The sequence below is a fragment of the Chelonia mydas genome, chromosome 3 (assembly GCF_015237465.2).
Source record: "Chelonia mydas isolate rCheMyd1 chromosome 3, rCheMyd1.pri.v2, whole genome shotgun sequence".
Lineage (NCBI taxonomy): Eukaryota > Metazoa > Chordata > Testudines > Cheloniidae > Chelonia > Chelonia mydas.
In genome coordinates, this window is record NC_057851.1 from 201294551 (window position 1) to 201316614 (window position 22064).

Genomic DNA, 22064 nt, shown 5'->3' on the forward strand with positions numbered 1-22064 from the left:
CTCCATGGCATGGGCCTCAGAACACCCCCCACCCGTGCAGACACCACTGTATAAATAAAAAGACAGGCTAGCAAAAGCATGACTCTATAGCCTGGTGGTATGGGTACCTCTCTGGGAGGTGGGAGACCCCCAAGGTCCAGGCCCCCGCTCCATTTATTTATACAGAGCAGCACAGCTTCACCAGGAGAGATTGAGGGCTCCCCCCCAACATCAAAATCCCCAAGAGGCTTTGGAAAATGTTACCCCCTAAGGCTTTGTGCCCTTGGCTAGGCTATTTCCCAGCAGCAGTAGAGCTGCTAGTGAGCATATCTATTTTGATGTGTTTCCCCTCTATTTACCCCTTGACACAATATCCACTTGGAAGACTTGAAAAGCTTACTTGTGAATGTAAAGGCGAGCAGCTTGCTTAGCTAGACTCCCCGCCCATCTGTGGTTGCCTCTTTGTATAGTTATTCACAAAGACAAAGACAACAGGTAATAAGATTTTCTCTCTTTAATTGTTATTCAGGACAGAGTTGAATACAAATGTCAGAGAACCATGCACTGCTCACAAATCCTGTGAGACACATACATACACACTCACATCATGATAGTAATTTGAAAACACAAACTAAAGATCTATAGGATGTAACTTCAGGAGCTCTTTAGGTACGCTACAGTGATCATTTCAGATCCTTTCAACATTACTGTTTTCCACAGACACTTTTAGCTGACAATGATAATGAAACATTATTATTAACTCTTACTTATTGCACAGTGTTTTCCTCTTAGCAGAGAACAATGCTTAGAGAACAAGAAATGCATTGACCATACACATGCATGCAGTCCTGAAGGGTCTTGATTACAATGCGATACAGAAGACTGACCTCCTTAACAAAGCTGGTTTCTTAGACAGCATCAGCATTTTCATAATTGTTTGGCTGTTGTGGTCAGCCTCTGAAATGGACTGGGAGCACATTACAGTTGTAGCACAATAATCACAATGAATTTTAAAATGGGATTTCCCCCTATCCTGTATGAGACAAGCCACAGAGAAACTGAAAACGGGACTTCCAGGATTCCAGTTCCATGAGGCCCTTATTCAGAGAGCCCATGTCTGAAATCCTTCTCAATGACAGACACAAAAAAGGATACAATGTATCAGCCTAGACACCAATCACATTCTGTAGGATGATATGCGTCTTCTTGAAAAGCAGCATCCATCTCTTTCAAGAGCTCATTAACGAGTAAGGCCTTTTCAATTAAGCTTTTATAGGACTTAAGTTAGAAAATGTTATTTTTGCAATTTCTTTAAAAAAGTTCATGATCTTAACTTAAAATTACACACAAGCATACAATGTTCTAACTCTTCAATCAAAAACAAGTCCCTTAAGATAAAGACATTTTGGTAATTGGACAAAACACATTTTCCTTAGTGTGAGCACCCAGAATTTTAGAAACCACAGTTACCTTTCTGATGTTTTCTCTTGGCAATGACTACCACCGTGGAAGACAGAAAAATATTTTATATTTCAAATATAAGTAGGGTATAAAGGATGGGGAAATTGGTTACACTCTGCTCTTCTGCTGTAACAAATGCCTTCCCCCCTCCTCCCTCCAAGTATTATTGTCAGTTAATTAACCTTGTAGAATTCTGAGAAAAGGCCTTTCGAAGAACATGGCAAAGAAGCCAGTAATCTGACAACCTGATAAACATCTTTAAAAATGGTGAGAAAAGTTAAACAGGTATTGTGCGAATAATCAGATCCTTACTAAACAGAATTCAGTTAGTTTGGAATACAATGAAATGCCTTAGTTTAAGACTTTTGATTGATGATGCAAGAGATCATCAACTGGAGGTCTATTATAACCAACCTCAAGGTCAAACAAATATGTACCTGAAACTCTACACATGAATACATTAAATTGGTTGCTTAAAACAAAAGTTGGTGCAGATTTTACTGTAAATGCGGGGCTCCCCATTCTGATGTCCAGAGTTAATTGTGGCTCTACAGTGGCAGAATTTGTCCCAAAGGCAGCAAGCAAGTGCTCTAAAATGGCAGGGCATTACGTACACTGCAACATATGTTCCAACTTTTATTTCCTCCTAGACTCAAGAAATCTAAGGAGCCTAAACTTGAAAACAGGACAAGGTCAACGGTAACGTTCAAGGTGAGATGGGCTGATAGACTGAAGTTTGACAATACCATCAAATAACATCAATTGGTCATCTTTCCAAGACAGGGAATCTGTGCAGTGAGAACATAAACAAGGGAGCTTGTCATCACCCAGTACCTATCAATGACAGGACTACAGACTGATACAGAAATGGTCCAGAACACTGCCGTACAGTGCCATTGTAAATGCAGTACTTGGTCATTACTGTATAACAAGGGGGAGCAGGTGTGTGTGTGTGTGTGCGTGCGTGTGTGGCCTGTTCGTTCAGTTAATCTCTGCAATAAACACTGGGGCTGTCAAGGATTAAGATTATCCCAATCTCATCCCAGCTAACTGCACTGGGATGGTTCTCTCAGGTAGCTTGACAGCGGGGGAGTCTGTGTGGCTTTCCTCCCACTGTAAAATGATGGGCACAGATGACAGTCCCTACCTGCTCAGCAGGTCACCCCACTGAAACTGCACATCCTGACAACAAGTAAGATCTCTCTCTCTGACTTTCCCACACCTGAATGACAATAGTCCCATGATTACTGTTACAGGATTGCAAGGCTCATCCAGGGACCATCAAACCAGGGTGGGAGGAGGCTGCCTGGAGTCACTTCAGCATGATCCATCTCGCACACTATGCTAACGGCTTTGCTCTGTCAGTCTCCCCTAGGAGCACAGCACACAAACAAGATGCTTACAAGAGCATGTTTGGAGAAGGGTTCTACTGCCCCAGCTAGCTGGACTCACACTAAGCAGATGTTCTCCTCTATGTATATATCCTATACAACAAGTTCCCTACAGGAGCACACTGAACACACTAGAGGAACAGCTGCTGAACCTTTACTAATTCTTGAAGGCGACCTGCAAAGGAAGAAAATGTCAACTGCCTCAGGGCTTGTGCCTTTTCTTCACTTCTTTATGAGGTAAAAAAGGCCTAAGACCTTTAAGATCCCCCCTCCCCTAACTTATTTTACACATTCCAGCCCAGTCTTAACTGGCTAACCAGCTAGTAAAATGAGGGTATCACAAGAGCGAAAGCTGAGAGGGGAGAGAGTTTTAGTTTAAACTCTTTTTTTGGTTCATACCTATTTTACTTCCATGTCTGATACACATTCTCAATAAAGGACATCTTTGCCAGCCCTTGTCTTCACCGGGAAAAATGCGTGTTGAAACATGTTAGCTAACACATTAAAATCTGAGTGCAGGCAAAGCACGGTGTGGTTTTAATACATTCTGGTCAGGTAAATTCTGGGGGGTAACCTGGGGGTTACTCTGACCAGCTAACATGTGGTAAAGCTACAGCTTACTTTGTCTGTACTAGGATTTTAACACAGGGTAGCTAACATAAGCTTACCACTTCCCCACCTTTTTTCTACTGTAGCCATGGCCTTAAATAGTCCACACCACCTTCCCTCTTCGAGTAATGAGTTAATGAATGAGAGCTCAAAATACACGTCCTCCAACATCCAGCAAGACCAATGAGACCAGACTGACATTCCTGCTACTTCTAAAGGTAAAAACACGCGCAATGCCAAACCTCACCACAGGTTCCAGGCTCACTTCATACACATCAGGAAGAAACCAGGGGGGCAAACCCAGGTTTTAAATTCATCACTTTCAATTAAAGTCACCTTTGATTTCCATTTGACTGACTGGTATTAGCCAGATGGCTTTTCATTTGCACTTCACTATTTAGCTACTACTGCTATCAGTGAAATGGAAATAAAAGGTGACCTAAAAAGAATTTTTTAAAATTTGGGCTTGTGCCTTTTTTTGCTTCTTCATGAAATCAATGAGAGCTGCTGGGAGCTCAGCTCTATTGAAAAATCAGGCCCCTTATGGACACAGGACCCTAACTTAGACATCAATTTTTGGAACTTCTGCCCCCACCACACACACGTGAGCTCACTGTACACACAGTGAGAGCAGTCTTTCTTGTCAACTTCTGGAATATAATATTTCAACCACTTTATAGTTCAAATGCACGTTACATCTGCCATCAAATTTTCACAGATATTTATATACAACACTTGAGCTCATTTCACACTTACTGCTTAAGAGAAGTTTGCACAGCAGCAACACACTTATGTTATCAAGTATCAGAGGGGCAGCCTCTTATGGTGATGGTGGCAATCTGTTAGCCATTGGATTTTGACAGCCCTATATATAACTCCAGTACCTGGGAATTCATGACAGATTACACTAAAGGGGGCATACGCTTCAAGTATTGACTGATGTTTTAATGATAGCGCCCGTGTCCTTATTAGGTTTGTAGTCACATGAGTTAGGATTATCCAACATTCCCCACTGAGGCTTTCTGTGGGTTCATTTCAGTACAAACCCCGTCTGTCCCCCTCATAGGCTTCCTGGCCTCCACAGTAATGGAGACTTCAAGTTAATTTTTAAAATTAATTTTCCTTTTTTCCTGCAGCTGTGAAAACCCAACTCAAATCACCTGGCTACTCCCTTTGCAAAACAAAATTCCTGGCCTTACACTGCCCCTCTGCCAAGCAAGGTAATTGGGCTCTTGACAGTGAGCTCAGGCAGCCCCATACAAGCCCTAGAATAAGGCCTGTTCTTTGCCATCTGATATAAGGAAAGAATGCTAGTCAAGGAATCTTAACTGCTTCACTGATGTTTCCTGTCTCACCTGCAGTCTGGCTTGATGTACAGATGATGTTCAACTGGCGTTACAGCAGAAAACTCACACCAATGGAACGACCTCTGCAGCTTCAATGCTAGATTGCAGAGATCTGCAGAAAAGCAGCAATGGTGTGAAGAGTTGTGAAGTAAGTTATTTACTTGCTGTAAATAAATGAAGCCAGCAAGAGTATGAAGCGCTTTGGCAGAAGTGACAATCTGATAGCCACCTGGCCAAAGTTTTCAAATAGACAAACTTTTAAGATGAGTGGCTGAGTCCGTCCCCAAATCTAGCTGTTCTGGATCGAAATAATTAAGGTATGGAACAGAAACTCCCCCAGTGCGCCCCAGCAATGAGATTTAAAGTTCCGTACACCTCTCAGAAATGCTTCTGTCTCTCCCTTTGCTATAGAGCCAAGATTTATGAACACCAGTGACTTGGCAAAGTGTGACAGTTTCATTCATTTACAGAGCTCTACCCTGGTAACAATTCAGAGATGGGAAATCTCAGCTGTAAGTCGAGGTACGTGTGTAAGAGCGTTCAGACATTTCACTGGAGGGAAAAATTAGACTACTTAACTCAATGCTTATTAAACTCAGCCAATCAGAAGCTTGGAATCTCCTAAATGTGTTTTTTTTTTTTTGGTAGCAGGAGCCACTTTTCTTTTGCTTGGGTCACCCTCATTAATGTAAGTATCCTCAACCCAAAGCAACTGTCAGAGACAACAGAACGTAGTTCTGATCCGACCAGCAGAGCCAGAACTCTTGCTGGATTTGATTCAGGTGCAGATGTCAGTGTTCCACAACAGCATCCTGTGTGGATTGTGCACCACACAAGAGAGATCCTTCTTCTAAACAAGTCTCTCATGCTTTTCTTGATCAGACTCTGCTTCTCATTCAGTCATGCACACTTGTTTGGTAGGAAGCTGCCTCATTTCACTGACCTTTTAAAATATGTAGAAAAAAAAATCTAATCATAGAACTAAAATATGCTAGGATGCAACATGCAATGCATGTAGGAGAACTGCAGCAGCTCAGTATTGAAAACGCGTAATAGCTTATAGAAATCTTACTGGTTTCCTTGAAAAAGGGGATCTTGTTAGTATTAGTCATTTGCAGACACAGATTATTACTTCTTAAACACTAAGATTAAATTTAAAATTCCACCTCTCTATTCCTACTGAAAATTTCCAACACAATTGCATTGCAATACGGAACACACTTATGATCTATAGTACCCAGTTTGCTATTAGGGACCCCACTGTGTTCTACAAAGAAACACAGCCAACTTATTTAGGTTAAAAATTGTAACTTAAAGGGGCTGTTTATGACATGGGGAATGTTCCCAGGATTTCATATATCTATTTAGGTTATACTTAAAAAATGTGAGTTTCTACATTCACTGACCTAAATTTTTTTTTTTTTTTTTAAAAAAGGTTATCCCAATATAACACAATATGCAACAAGAGTTTCCCTGCTGTTCTACAGCAGCACCAGCTGATCATCAAATGCTTTCCCCAAGAGGTGAGCCTATTTCTACTGACTGATGATGCTTGGGGTACAAAGCACAGCCATGTTTTGGTGGTGCTGACTTGTAAGTGCTAAAAAATGCAATGTTTGTCCAATGGAGAGAGAGAAAATTGGTTGGGTTGAAAGGGAAACAACTGGTGGGGTTGAAAGGCTTCTTTTTTCAAGCCTCAGATGCATCTTAAAGAGGCTGCCAGGGTCCCTTGGTGTTCTTTTGGTTAACAAAAACGAAGGTATTAAAAGCATAAAAACTGAAAGAAGAGCTGAACTAAGATAATTTGAATGCCCCTCTGAACAAGCCTTCCAGGAAAGTCAGACTCTGTTACAGCAACGCTCTCAACAAGAATGTCAACCTAGGCTCCCTAAAAACTGCAGATCGGTGAGGGAGGGGCTGAGTACTTGTTTTCTAGGGGTTCCAACTGTGTCAGACTGACAGACAACCGATTCAAATCTCATTAGACAATGGATACAAGTAAATAAAACCTCCTTAAACCCCTAGGCTACTTCATCACATTAGATACAGTACCCTCAGTGGTGCCACCTTTGCCATATCGTTACTGGGTGTTTCGCTAGCTGATTTTAAAACAGATTTAAAATTAACTTTGTCTTCTTTTACACATTCCACAAAACAAGACCACTTTTCACCTCTACACAAATGGAGCAGGAACAAAAAGGAGTTACCTATTGGGGACTGAGCTAAGGCACTAAAACTGCAGCAGGTGATGAAGCAAGAAACCCACATCAATGGTACTCTTCATTAAATTGCCTTATTAAAAAAAAGGAAAAAAGGTTTCTTTTTAGAAAAGGACGAGATAATACAATATTATTGTATCCCTGGTTTTTTTTAAACATTATTTTGCTGTTCTCCCAGAGAGATTTGCTTCAGTTATTAAAGTCACATGAGCTGTTTCCAAAGCATAGTTTGGTGAAACACAGGCAGAGTTGTCTGAACTCTCCTTGGAAGCCTTCTTTTATTTATATTTTCCTCGTGAATTTCCAAAAAGTTGTCTCTCTTTCCTCCTTTTTGGCATGATACTAAAGTCAACGATCCAACAGCCTTCCCTCAGAATCGACAGATGGCAGCTCTCCCATGTGTCTCGCTAGGATGGTCTTGTCATCACAGCTTCATAAATATTGATGGCTGGCTCTGCTTTTGCACTATGTCACTGAGGGGAAAGACACTAGAGATGGCTACATCCACTATACCTTGGCAAAGCTCTGCATAAAGTTTCCTAGAAGAGAGAAAAATCAGAATGAGATATTTTAACAGGAAAAGAGAGACACACTGAACATTCTTTACCCTCATTCAAGTTTTCCTAGCAGCAGTTATACTATCTTGGCATTAGTATAAATGCCCCTTTCCCTTCTAGCTTCCTCTCTCACTGCCCAGGAGGCTGCTCATCCCTTTTACTATACTTCTCTCTCCATCTAAGCAAAGATGGAATCGTAAATCCATGCCTTCTAGTAGCTATTGCAATGGACTACAAGATCACATTAGTGGGTAGTTTTACATTTATTTACTGTCAGAATAGATTATAGAACAAAAGCAGTAGAGACTTAACTTGAAACATTAAACTGAAGCACAAGACATTTTTTGGGGAAAAAAGAAAATTTCTGATCTTCACAATTACGTGGCGAGATTCAAATTACTGTTTAGCACACTGAATTAATCCTATTTATAATAGAAAACGTTCCTACCAAACCATTCCTATGGTAGGTATTAATCCTGGACTTAGATACAGACGTGCAGCTCAAATTGACGCCAGTGGGACTTTCTCATGTTCACCTGAGAGCGGAACTCCACCCTAAATCATGAGACGCGTAGACTCCACTAATTCTGCAGTAGTAAGAAAACCTAGCAAAAAGAGCTCCATGTCATATGCATTCAGGTCTCCTCATCTGATACAAAATGGGCAAAGAAGAGTAAAGCCAACTTGGTGGAGATCTCTGCTGCCAAATGGAAACCCCAATTCAGGGACCATGTCAATGCTGCAGAAGATACTTAGCACATTTGTGGAAGAGTCCACAGCAGGTGCACACTCCCCCCCCCCCCATCGCAGTCATGTAATTTTGATGCTTCAGTATTGCAAAGAAACACGGCAGTAGGATGCAACAGCAAATGAGGTTTGCTTGTGTGGCACTGTACAGGGATTTCAATGGTTTGGCAGAGTTAGTTGTGCTTCGTCACAGTAAGTGTCATGAAGCTGGTATTATCAGCACCAGCCAAGGGGCACTGTCAACAGAGATCAAGGTAGGCTCATTCCAAAGGGGGTAGAGAATAATGGAAAAACAAATCAACCTAAGATCAGTCTAGTATAATAGTTTTCGCTCTCTCTCACACACACACACAGTTTATGAAACACACACAATTTCTCCAAGCATCAAACTCAAAACCAATGATATTCTGAGCAGTGTTTTGATGTTTTTACACACAAAAAAATTAAAGAAGGGACAAATTAATCTCTGGCATAGCAACAATGGACTTTGTTCAACTAGGCCTACCTTCTGATGAGAGGAGAAGCCTTATTTGTGGGGCAACGTGAGACAGAACAACGAGACAAACTTCAGTCTAGTGAACAGCATCAATATTTGATAAGGTATTTTAACTTAGCAAGAGCTACACAGCTAAGACTGCCCAGGTTAGACAGCTCTAGACCTTCCTACATTTACTGACATAGGATGGTATGGCACTATCAATACGTTTAGTGTCAGTTAGTTACAATATTAGTAGCTGAAAGTCTGGGCTGCTGGATGGGTGTAATTCGTAAAGTCGCATGTGTAAAAAAGCAGAGAGTGTCTGAGAACATAAAAATTGGACAGTGATAGACTGCAAAATCCGGTGACGACGGAACCTGGTTATATTCTGAACAAAAAGAGCGCTCATCCATGCTTGTAGCTGTGCCCATCGCTTCACACTGACTCTACAAAGATAACAGGCTTCAGGGTGACAGAGTGACATTCCTGGATTTTATAGATTGCATACAAGGACTGACGAATGAGTGCCATGTTGATGGAATATTCATCTGTTTCAATGATGCAGATGTTCTTCTTCATCTCTGGTGACTGTCACTGTTCTAAAACAAACAAGGCAATTTCTGTTGAAGATGTACTGTAATGGGGCTGGAGATAACAGAGGCTGATATGTTTTTTCCCTACCAAGGCCTTCTTTACCAGGATTAACAAGGTCTTTTCACCTGTGCAACTGGCTCAGCATACCTTCAGCTTCCAGATCCTTTCTCCTGCACTGCTTTCAGTAGACGATTTCTGTATCAAATCTGAATTTATGAAAGTCAGTGTCTTTCTCCCAACCATGGTGTTAGATGGATTTCTGGCAAGCATTCTGTGTTCTCTTTCATTTCTAATGGATCCTTAGACCTCCGGGTACCAGTTTTTAAAGAATGCTAGGAGAAGAGAACATTCTCCTTTTTAAGTCATCTTGATAGTTGTAAATTAAAACACAAAACATGCCTTTGGTTAAGTATTTCATTTTTTAAATTAAAGGTTCCACACCCTACAGCTGTACATTCTCTCACTCTTTTGGCTTCTGTGTCAATTCCACGTCCTGCATCCGTTTCTGAATAGCATCGGTTCTTGCTGCAATATTAATACAAGTTCTCTGTTTTAATGCAGAATGCCCAGTGTTGTCTCTAGTTGGGGGACCTTTGTGTTGATTTCCTTAGCTGTCAAGAATCGTTTCCTGTAAACCTGTCTCTGTGGCTGGGCCTTATGCAGTGCTATCAGCAAAAACAGAAGCCCTTAGCAAGTGAAAAGGCTGACTGCCAAACCCTAGTTGCGCTGCTCCTTTCCGGATATGGCCTCTCAAACCAGAGAGGAAAAATGAACTTCCTTGGAAAGGGTTCTGCAGTTGGGTGCAATGACAAGAGAGATTCTCCAGAGGTTCATGTTTGAACCCAGATCACCCTCTCCATTAGGGTTTTATCATAGGGCTTCTAATTTAAGCCAATTTGACACCAACTCGCCAAAGAGTCTCAGAGTGCATAGATGGAATGCACTGAATAAACTGAACTTGTTTCCCCAGAGCTCCCTGCCCTGGTCAGCCCAAACTCCTTCTCTCTCCCCCTGCTCTGGGAGTAACACACCTCTCTGATACAACGTTGAGTCTAAATAAGCTCCCCATCTGCACCTAGTTTCCATCGGAGTGTGCTTTCCTGAGCTGCCTCTGAGCGCCGGCAGGGAATTCACTCCCAAAGCCACAGGCTGTTGTCTGGCTCAGTGAGCTTTCCTCCAGAGTCACCACCAGAGCGAGGCTGCCCAGGGGCCACCCAAGAGCTGGGCAGCCTGTCACAGGCAGTTTCTGAAGGAGAGCCCCTGAGTCAGGAGCACAACACAGCTGCTCCTCTACCACCACGCCAGGCCACACTCCTCACATGCAAAATATTTACACTTCTTTCCAGAAACTCACGTGCGCAAGTTCAACCAACTCCTGGCAGATCTAGTTGGTGGCATTACAAGGGCATCTTTTCACTAGGGTGAATGGTTCTTGAACACCTTTGCAGGCATCGATGCAACATGGATCTGTCTTCAACATCTGAGATGCAGCTCTACACAAATGATATACTTTCCAGGTCTATTTGAGATATTTATTATAGCCAATGATAAACCAATCCCACATTTACATGGGTTTAGGCTTCCCTATATCTTGTTCATAGTACAGCAGGGTAGGGGTGAAATACACTGTCTTGTCTGAAGTATGAAGAACACATTCTTTAAATTGCTCTTCAAAACCACATTCCCACAGAGCAATTGCTAGCATATGCAGGCCTACTGCATCAGCAACACACTCTTTTGAAGGATTACAATTGGATTTTCCTCATCTTGGCATGCAACACTTGTTTTTGAGCACTGGGACCAAAAGGTCAAGAGCATACAGCTGCACCAACAACAGGGAATGGGCAGGCGCTCCAGAAGCACCACTGGGAGCAGAGTGAGGTGACAGAGTTCTCTACGCACCATTAAATTAAACCTGTTCCTATCCACTGTTCCACTGATAGAGACTGCTGATTTGTTCATGAAATATATTGCTTAATATTTGGATAGTTAAATTACTTGGACAATAGAATGTCACCCAAAAGTGCCTTTTACCCAAGTTTCTCATGTTTTTTTTTTGTTGTTGTTTTTTTTTTAAAAAACAAACATTGGATTTTAAAAGAAGGAGTACTTGTGGCACCTTAGAGACTAACCAATTTATTTGAGCATAAGCTTTCGTGAGCTACAGCTCACTTCATCGGATGCATCCAATGAAATGAGCTGTAGCTCACGAAAGCTTATGCTCAAATAAATTCGTTAGTCTCTAAGGTGCCACAAGTACTCCTTTTCTTTTTGCGAATACAGACTAACACGGCTGTTACTCTGAAACCTGCCATTGGATTTTAAGTTTTAGCAATTTTTCTCTCAAACACAAAACACACCAGTGAAAAAACCCAGGAAAGATTTTATGAAATGAAACCAAAGCACGTGTATTATTTGAATATAAACCCTTAGCTATTGTCCAAAAATACCCCACCCTTCCAATTCTATAATTCACCAAAATGTAAGAACAATCATTGAGTCTGTCCCTAGTCTACTAGGTAGGCCCACAACGATTTTGCAGCTTTCCACAGAAGCCAATACATTTCCCCAAATTGTTTGCTTTTCCAGCACTTAGCCTGTTACACTTATGACCAAACCAGTCCCAGAGGATTAAACAGACATTCAATTGATGCTGATTTGATTCAGGTCCTTTAAAAGCTAACTGTTCTGTCATCTGTGATTTTGCTTCTACAGTTTTTCCACCATTTTGATGCAATGAACTATGGAGCAAATCCTCCTTCACAAACATATTTGGGGTAGAAATCTGGATCTTCATCTTAAAATGCGACAAGGAAGGAACTCAGGATTATATTCCAACCAGCATGATGCAGGCACTTCTTCCTGTTCTGGGCTCCACCTATGCCCTTGTGTTTGAGGTCTGTCTATTGCTTAGCCAGCATGACTGATTCTGTAGCTTCTCTGAATCACTTTAAAATCTGGTCCTCGTGTGATTGCCGTTCTTTGTTAAATTAGGTCAAACCAAATTTCCCAGGATACCATGACAGTGTCAGCCACCTGTAATCTGTCAAGTCCTTTCAAAACAATCCTCAATTGCTCTTGTAAGTTTAGTGCCTCTTTTTAGAACCCTTATGGTTCAGAAGCCAAGCTGTATTTTGATCAAAGTTCTTCTCATTTTCAAGTTCCAACACTTTTAGGAGTTGGATGCACGTGTAGAGATACAATCTTCCTGATTGTTCCACTACTATTGCATCCATCCCCTTTTTCAACCAACCAAGAGGATAATGGTGTCTGTGGAAGAAGATCTGAACCACAACATGCACTAGAACTGTGTTGGGCCTTACTTCTTTCTCAGTGAGGTATAAGCAGTGTGCTGAATGCCCACACTGTACATAAGAAGTTTAGGATGACTGCATCTCTGAAAATTATCATCTTTTTATGCTCAGTCCAAGGAAATTGCAAAGATTTCTCTCCCATATTTCACCCCTTCCTTGGATGGCATCTTCACCCACATGGACACAATATTATTTGTTTTTTTCTTTGCAGCTGTAAATACCTATTGACTGGATGCTTGAGACTCTTGACTGAGCCATCAGCACTGTTGCTTAGAAGAAGTGAATGGCTGGGAAGATGTAATGATAGCTGACGGAGGTTTCTTTATTGAGTATCTTGGTCTCTTGGCCAGAGGTTCAGATGGTCTGTGATAGAGACCTATTAAATCTCCTCTTATTTTCAGTAGTATAAATTCCAAGAGATCTCAGTGGGGCTCTCGACTTCTTTAAATTGTGTAGAGAAGCATCTGTCAAATCCACAAAGGGTTTACAACTGTCAAAGGGGAGTTCTTCAATGGCACTCTGAACCTCTCTCGGAAAGCCCAACATCTGCAGCCAAGACACTCTTCTCATGACCACTGCAGTGGAACTAGACCATTCTGCAGTGGCTGCCACGTCTGAGGAGGCCTGGAGCATTTTCTTTGCTAGAAGCTGACCCTCTTAAATAGAGCCTTTAAACTGGTCATGATGTTCCTCTGGCACATGCTCAATAAAGGAATTCAGTTTGTTAGAATTTAAGTAAAGTGCTCATGTTGTGCACCACTGAAGGGGATTCTGTTATTGGCATGAAGGAAGCATCCTGCCTTCTTATCAAGTTAAAGTATTTGCATTTCAGGTTGTTTTTAATGCACAACCATCAGTTGCTCTTTGCTATTTACTGGCTGTCAGAAGAGGAGAAATTGCTCCTGAATGGAACCAATAGTGAAGAGCTGCTGGAAGGCCTGGGACAGAGACTTAAATGATCACTGCACCTACCTTTTGGTGACAGCATCAAAAAAGTCTCACTTCCAGGATCATACTCATCGGTGTTCTTCTCTTACACTTCAACAGACAAAGTTTCATTCAATGGTACATTTGCTCTTGAAGAGTCTGAAGAAACTGATTTTCTGCATGGTTAGAGATGAGCACAAATGATTTCTATCCTTCTACTTCACAATTGTTGACAATGTAAATATTTTGCTTTAGAAGAATAATCTGTTCTCATTATTTCAATTCATTCAATTGATTGTTTCCTTACCACCTCTTTCAACATTATACATCTTAAGTTCGATATATACCAAGTATCAGTGCGTGAACTCAGTAAATTCTAATCACTGCATTCGTAGTATTGACCAGCAGCTTTCACATCTGTTATAGCTGAAATGAGAAACAGCCACCTATTGCACACTACAAACAAGACTGGTAAAGCTGAAAAATAGGATAAGCTAGCCAGCTTTTATATAAAGCCAGGTTATCAGATGCTCTGCCAACCTTCCAGAAGTTCCTAGATTTATGCCACATCTAGACTAGGGCACTACTGTGGCAAACTATGGCATTGTAGTTGTGACACTGTAGTGCCACAGTGTATGTGCTTCCTACAGTGATGGAAGGGGTTTTTGCGTTGCTGTGGGAACTCCACCTCCACAAGCAATGGTAGCTAGGTCAACAGAGGCAGTCTTCCGTTGACCTACTTGTCTCTACAGCTGGGGCTAGGTGTGCATAGCTATGGTGCTCAGGGGTGTAGATTTTTCACACCCCTGAGCACCGTATCTATGTTGACCTAACTTGAAAGTCAAGGCCAGTCCTTAGTAAACCAAGTCCCTGAACTGTTTACATCTCTATCCACTAACCTCTCCACCATCCAGAGGCAGTCAGTACCACCCACTAGCCACACCCGTCTTAATCACCAATGACTCTGCCCATTCCCCTTCCCCCACTAATCTTCAGTTCCACAATTTCTGCCTGTTTTCCACAGGTATAAAAAGAACCAAAAAAACTCTTCTCAGTTCCATTTACATTTTCACAAATAGAGTTTTCATTCACAGATTGAAACTGGAGCTAGATACTTGAACAGCAGCGCTTTTTTCATATGACAAGTCCAGGAGTGGGCATCTCAGCCTTTGGACTGGCCCACGCTACTGCTGGGGAAAAGCCACCGGTACGAAGGGCTTCTCCCAGTAAGTCCCTCCCCTGACCATGCTGCTGCTGGGCTTGGAGAGAGGGATAACGACAAATTCCTGCTGAGAAATAGTGTAAGTTACAGAAATTCAGCTGAGCGGAAATGTGCCTTCTGGCACAGAGGCAGAACTCTGGCGTGCCATGTGGCTGTAGCTACTGCAGCACTACAGCCAGGGGGAGCTTTCTCCAGCCCCACAACAGCGAGGGGCCGCCTTCTGGAGCACATTCAAGGCAGGGTCACCTAGATCGCCAAGCTTAGGGAGCAGCAGGCTACGTGTTGGAGGCAAGTATCTGGTCTCAGTTTCAGGAATGATAGCTTTCCACTAAGCAGAGAGGAAAGCCAACACCTTCTTCAGAACTACAGCAGCAAGAGACCAGGTATGCCGTGCTGTTGGTACATGGGAGCTACCATTTTATTACAGGAAGAGGATGCTCACTGGGCACAGGCAGGGGCCCCATTGACTTCGATTAGCCAGACCTTCAGTTCCTCATCTACCATGAAGTCAAAGCCGAAGAGCTGGAAACTCTGGTAGTGAAGGTGTTTGGTGCTGATTGCAGGCTCTATACACATAAGGCAGCTTCTGCGAAAGGAAAAAATGCAAAAAATCTGACTTAGCAGCCAACAAACATTTAAGAGCAATAATTCTAGATTCCTGGAGCAGGCAGACACACAGCACAGCGATCAGAAGGGCACTGTGCAGTGGGAAAAGCAAATGGAAACAGTGGATCAAGAACAGACTTGTTCCTCTTACTATTATTACTTTTTGCTATTGTGCCCAGTCAAAAATAAAAAGAGATAGTAAAAAAATCTGACTCATGCAAAAATATATCTGATTGCGCTAACTAAAGGCCTGATCCAAACCCCATTGAAGCCGTACCACTGATTTTATTGAGAATTGGACCAGCATTGAATATGGCAGGGACACATCATAACACCACAGGCTTTAGAACAAGAAAGAAATGCACAAGAGCACAAAGAAGATTTTAAAACAACTCTTTACAAAATCTATCATTTAGCACATCTCTGAAGCAGCTGAACGCGTTCCTGTGACACTCAACACGTTTTCTGAGTTCTCCAACAACACGGAATGGCATAAAGCCAAAATTGGTTCAAGGAATGATGCACAACAGACTACTAATCACGAGCACCGAGACGTGCTCTCTTTATCTGCATTTAGAACAAGAGAACGACTATGGACACTAGACATGCAAGAGTGACCTCCCAGCAATATGGGTGTGACCTAATTAACAACCTTTATCCATTAAAACAGGATTTCTCTTTCAAGTAGACAATCACGATTATTATTCACCACACAGGATGCTTTGACAAACTATCGAGTGTAGAGAATACAAATATATGTATATATGTACTTACCCAGTATATGTGTATGTATACATAAACTCCACACACACCTGCATTTGTTGACTAAAGAATAAACATTGTGCACATGATAAGCATTCTGGGTTTTCATCAAGGCAAAGCAAAAGCATATTTGTAAGTGTGGCATAAGTCAGCGATGCAGGGGGCCCCAACTAACATCAATGAGGGTGGTATTGTTAAATTGCCATAAATCTAATTAAAGTTTACATTAAGTCTGAAGAAAGCAGGGTCCAATATATGCAACAAAACTGGAGCCAATACTGTAAACCCTTTCAATTGAGCAGTCCCAATGACTTCCACTGGGCTGCTCTCCAAGGCTACTCGTTTGAGCAAGGATTTGTGGGACCAGGACTAGCTGCATCAGCTGGGGGAGAAGCATGCCTGATGCAATATCACACATTGGCTCAAGTGCTTCTCTAGAGCGATGCCCCCAGTTCAAGAAAGAAAGGAGCTATGAGGGGGCCAGTTACAGTTCCCTGATCCACAAGCCCTCCAGCCCGGACGTTAGAGCTGCCTAGGGACACAAGATCACATGCCAACTGAGAACCGGGGGAGCACAGCTACGCTCAGGCCACCTCAGTGCTGGCGGGAGGGGCAGTTGACGCAGGAGTGGACTAGGACAGCTTTGTGCCACTGAGAGCTTCCCCCACCAAGAAAAGGTAGGGCCAGATTCTAGCCCCTTTGTCCACATAAGCAGCACGAAGAGGTCAGGATGGGGGAAGTGCCTGTTATCTACCTCATTCCTTTCTACTGTACCTCACTGCTGCAGAGCCAGTTCCAGCCAGCTAGTACCCGGAGTCAGCGGAGGCTCTCATGGCAGAGGGCTGGGGTGGGTCTGGTGTATAAAAGGGGAGCGTGTTGGCAGGGGGCTGTGCAAGAGGTATGCACAGCTCCTACCAAGATTTCAGCTCCCGAGGATTCCCATGCGCAGCAACGTGCAAGGACAGCACGTAGACAAGTTGGGAGATCCAGCTCTGTGCATCTCCTCTCCCCATGCGATGGAACAAATGCAGAAAGCACTGCAGACCCTGCTCCAGCTGCTGGGCTACAGACTTGCACCTTAGTGCCAAGTCATACTGAATCCAACCCAAGTGTACAACACATGGCTTCACAAATCAGTCTAGGAGCACTGAAACAGAGCGAAGGGTGAACCAGCCCACAGAAATGCAGCAGTTTGAAAGAGCTCAGCTGATTATCCGCATGAGCAGGTGTCCAGAAATGTCAGCTCATGATGGAATGTCATGCCATGGTTCAGCAGCTGTAGGACAGGAACCAACTTGTTGTAACAGGAAACCATACCGAGAGGAATGTCTTGAAATAGCTCCTATCATTTCTGAGGGAATGGGTTTAAATAGGATGTTATAATGAGCCTGCATCCTTATTCCTAGGCACATTACTGGAGCATTCTAAACTGTGAAAAATTTTAGATTACAAAATCAATATAAAAGCCTGAGATCACAGTACAGCCTTCTGCTTCCAGTTGGAATGACTTTCCTTCCCGGCTATGACATCATCCCAACCCTTCTGTTGTATCTTTGTTCCTCTGAGAGCACACAGGCTTAGGAATTGGGTCTATTCAGCTCAGGACCAGCTTCTCCGGAGAAAGGGGCAAGAAACCCCATTTTGAGCAAATTATGGAATAACCTGGGGCCAGCAATGATGTAACGAGCGGAATCCACCAATAAGCCAATATTACATCCATTTAAAAAAAAGTCAAAAGGACATTCCGTTTGCAATGTGAAACCCTCAAAAGTTAGGAAATGCCAATATTAAGGTTGCCCATGCAACCCTTATTCAGCCCTCCTGTGCATATGATCAGGAACAATCAACATGGATTCATCAAGGGCAAGTCATGCCTGACCAACCTGATAACTGGCTCTGTGGATATGGGGAAAGCAGTGGACATGATGTACCTTGACTTTAGCAAAGCTTTTGATAGGGTCTCCCACAGTATTCTTGCCAGCAAGTTAAAAAAGTATGGATTGGATGAATGGACTATAAGGTGGATAGAAAGCTAACTAGATCGTTGGCTCAACGAGCAGTGATCAATGGCTCAATGTCTAATTAGCATCTGGTAGCAAGCAGAGTGCCCCAGAGGTCTGTCCTGGGGCCGGTTTTGTTCAACATCTTCATTAATGATCTGGATGATGGGACAGACTGCACCCTCAACAAGTTTGTGGATGACACTAAGATGGGGGGAGAGGTAGATATGCCAGACGGTAGGGATAGGGTCCAGAGCGACCTAGACAAATTGGAGGACTGGACTAAAAGAAATCTGATGAGGTTCAACAGGACAAATGCAGAGTCCTGCACTTAGGACGGAAGAATCCCATGCACTGCTATAGGCTGGGGACCGACTGGCTAAGCAGCAGTTCTGCAGAAAAGGACCTGGGGAATACAGTGGACGAGAAGCTGGATATGAGGCACCAGTTTGCCCTTGTTGCCAAGAAGGCTAACAGCATATTGGGCCGCTTTAGTAGGAGTGTTTCCAGAAGATTGAGGGAAGTGATTATTCCCATCTATTCAGCACTGGTGAGGCCACATCTGGAGTATTGCATCCAGTTTTGGGCCCCCCCTTTACAGAAAGGCTGTGGAGAGAGAAAGTCCAGTGGAGGGCAACAAAAATTATTATGGGGTTGGGACACATGACTTATGAGGAGAGGCTGAGGGAACTGGGTTTATTTAGTCTGAAGAAGAGACGAGAAGAGAAGAATGAGGGGGAGATTTGATAGCAGCCTTCAACTACCTAAAAGGGCTTCCAAAGAGGATGGAGCTCAGCTGTTCTCAGTGGTGGCAGATGATAGAACAAGGAGCAATGGTTTCAAGTTGCAATGGGGGAGGTCTAGGTTGGATATTAGGAAAAACTATTTCACTAGGAGGGTGGTGAAGCACTGGAATGGGTTCTGGGGAGGTGGTGGAATCTCCATCCTTAGAGGTTTTAAGGCCCGGCTTGACAAAGCCCTGGCTGGGATGATTTAGTTGGGGTTGGTCCTGCTTTGAGCAGGAGGTTGGACTAGATGACCTCCTGAGATCTCTTCCAACCCTGATCTTCTATGATTCTACAATACAGTCTGTAATTAACATGATCACATTTTTCCCACAGGACCCTGTTTCATTCAGTACACAGGATAGAGCACTGAGTAAACGAAGCAACTCTGTTAGTTCTTTGCATCATCTCCACCCTATTAACAGAAGTGCTTAGCACCTGTAGCTCCTGATGATATCTGGGAGTTGTGAAAGCTCAGCACCTCTGAAAATCAGGCCCCACTTGTCTCATGCGTGTACCTAATCAGTAAGACACCTGAAATTAGTTGAAACTTTGGTGAATTTTGGCTTACATATCTCTATAAATATATGTACATCTATTAATATGTTGAACAAGAAACAAAAGTAGCTCCATTCACCTTGTGGAAATTCCCTAGACTAGACAAGCCCATAGGGTCAATTTTGTGCTTTGCCCCACACTTCCTATGTGACCTTGGGCAAGTCACCTAACTTCTTTGAGCCTCAGTTCCTTGTCTGTAACATGGGAATATTGATACTTTTGTCTGTCTCGTCTGTTTAGACTGCGAGCTCTTTGGAGCAAGGTCTATCCCGTATTGTGTGAATGTACAGTCCCTACCACAATGGGTCCCCAGTTCTGGTTGGTGCCTCTGGGTGCTACTGTAACACAAATAATGATCAACGTTACCTTATTATTTGTTTGATCTGCAATAACAGGCTACTTTCCAGTGTAATGTTCAAAGAACTCATCAAATACTGATTGAACTCCTCAAAAAACATTTCATTCCCTTCTTCATACTTCCCATAGTTTTTAGAATATTCCTTCTGTATGCAGTGATTGGTCAAATGGCAGGTTTTGTCTTGGAAATTAGCACTATTGTATGGTTCTGAAGAGGTCCGCAGAACGCCTTCTCTGTAGAGGTAGATATTATATTGGTGATCCACTAGAACCCAGCTTCTGAAAATTAGAAGAACACTAAATAGGGTTTTTTGTTTTATTTTTTAAGCCAGCATATGCATGTAATCAGATTTATTAACAACACTTCGCTCACCCCAATGCATTTTCTCTAATCTTTGTGAGTAAGAATTGACAGGCAATCAATAGAAAACGTTACCTAATATCAAACTTGCGATGGCCTGGCTCTAACAGCATAGGCTTTTCAAGGTATTTCTGAATCACATGCACTTGTCCTTGATCATCTATAAAGTTCAGAAGTTCAGTAGCCTCTGAAGAAATAAGAATTCCTTCACCTAACATGAAAAAAACAAAGGTAAAATACAGCAGGTTTCACAGATATGATGGATGGAAATTTTTTTTTTTTAAAGGATTTTGAAGTACACCAAAATATATGTAATGGCATATGTTATTGGGTCTCTTATTGCAGCAGATTTGGCATTATGACCATGCTTGAGAATATGGAGGTAAAAACCTCTCTAGTTAAGGTTCTCAGAGATGTCTAGGCGTCAAGACAAAGGAAGAGTTTCAGCTATAAGAGTTACAATTGAAAATACACATTTAGATCTTGGGACATCTATGTACTTAAGAGTCCGGATTGTCTGTGTGGCTGAGTCTTGTCTAAAATTTGTGCTTTGTGGCTTCTACTGTTTTTCCTCAAGTTCTTTAACTACCACATAGAATTATTCCAAGAGACAAATTAACAAACAAAAGATGTTTATCATGTACTTTTGGTGTGTTTCAGAGAACTTTTCTCAGATGCAATATACCATTCCAATTGACAGTAATTAAGACATTTCTATGGAGCAGAGAGATGGGAACTTCAACTCTACAACACACTTATCAGGGAAACCTCCAATACACAAGACCTCCAATACACAAAAATCACAGGAACACATCATCATCATGTAGTTAGAAACGTCAGGCCTGATGTGACCTCCAGGCTTTTTGTGTTGAATCCAGTTAGAGATTTTTCAAATACTTCTAGCAATCATGTCACTACTTCCTGATGGCGATTATTCCATTGCCTGACTGGTCTCCCCTGCCCCCAGTTATTTTCCTATCATCTAGCAGGCCTATCCTGCACACCTGAATACCTTTACTCAGATGTAGTCACACTGAGTGCAGGAGTGCTACATGCATGAGTTAGGTTATGTACGTAAATATCTGCAGGACAGGCCCCTCTCCGCCCCTGCTTTAAAACATTACTCCTCATTTTATGTAATCCTGTAACCCTAAAAATATATCCTCTTTGGCTTTTTATAGATATTTAGGTCTTTTTCACCTTATCCAGTCTCCTCTTATAGGACATGCTCTCTAACACTTTAAATCATTTTGACAGTTACTTTTAGATGCTCTGCTGCTTGATCAATGTCATTTCTTGGAGCAAGTTGTGGTCTAAGACTGAACAAAGAGGAATCATCACCCTGTTCATCTCAGAAAAGACATCAGAGAGTAATATTTATCTCCTCCCAACTCAGCCCACACACCCATGTTTAACGTGCCACGTCTCTTTCCATAGTGGGGCTGTATAACTAGTTTTCTCCCATAGTCTGTTTTGGTTCAGTATTTGCCCCCAGTGAAGTACCATGAATCTGTCTAAGACAGTAAGATACTGTCCCCTGCACTGTACCATCTGGGTGCGTATCACACGTTAATGAATTTAACCTCCTAACACCTGTGAGGTAGACGATAATCTCCGTTTTACAGATGGGAAACTGAAGCAAGGAGGGAATATGTGGCTTGCCCAAGTCACATGCAGAGTCTACGGAATATCCAGGACTGAAACCCAGATCTTAGTCCCACTTGAGTGTTTTAACTAAGCAACTCTCTTTCCTCGTTTGGTTTATGTCTCATCTGAAAGATGGCACAGAAA

General features: G+C 42.5%; 1 protein-coding gene across 7 annotated transcripts in view; it reads right to left on the bottom strand.

Moving 5' to 3' along the window:
- Positions 1-478: 478 nt before the first annotated feature.
- TTL (tubulin tyrosine ligase) overlaps positions 479-22064 on the bottom strand; it is a 35191-nt gene continuing 13605 nt past the window's right edge. The window contains exons 4-9 of one of the 7 annotated variants that reach the window (XR_006290005.1): positions 20349-20484; positions 19922-20191; positions 15287-15430; positions 13668-13798; positions 8011-8167; positions 479-7544 (exon numbers count right to left, since the gene is read on the bottom strand). Coding sequence is in view for 3 of the 7 variants with exons in the window: in XM_037896310.2 (XP_037752238.1) it covers positions 7430-7544; positions 15287-15430; positions 19922-20191; positions 20349-20484 (665 nt within the window). In the remaining 4 variants the exon portion in view is untranslated. Of the gene's footprint in view, positions 7545-8010; positions 8168-13667; positions 13799-15258; positions 15431-19435; positions 19532-19921; positions 20192-20348; positions 20485-22064 lie in introns of those variants that run through there. The other 6 variants (XR_006290004.1, XM_037896311.2, XM_037896310.2 and 3 more) reach the window with 6 other exon arrangements.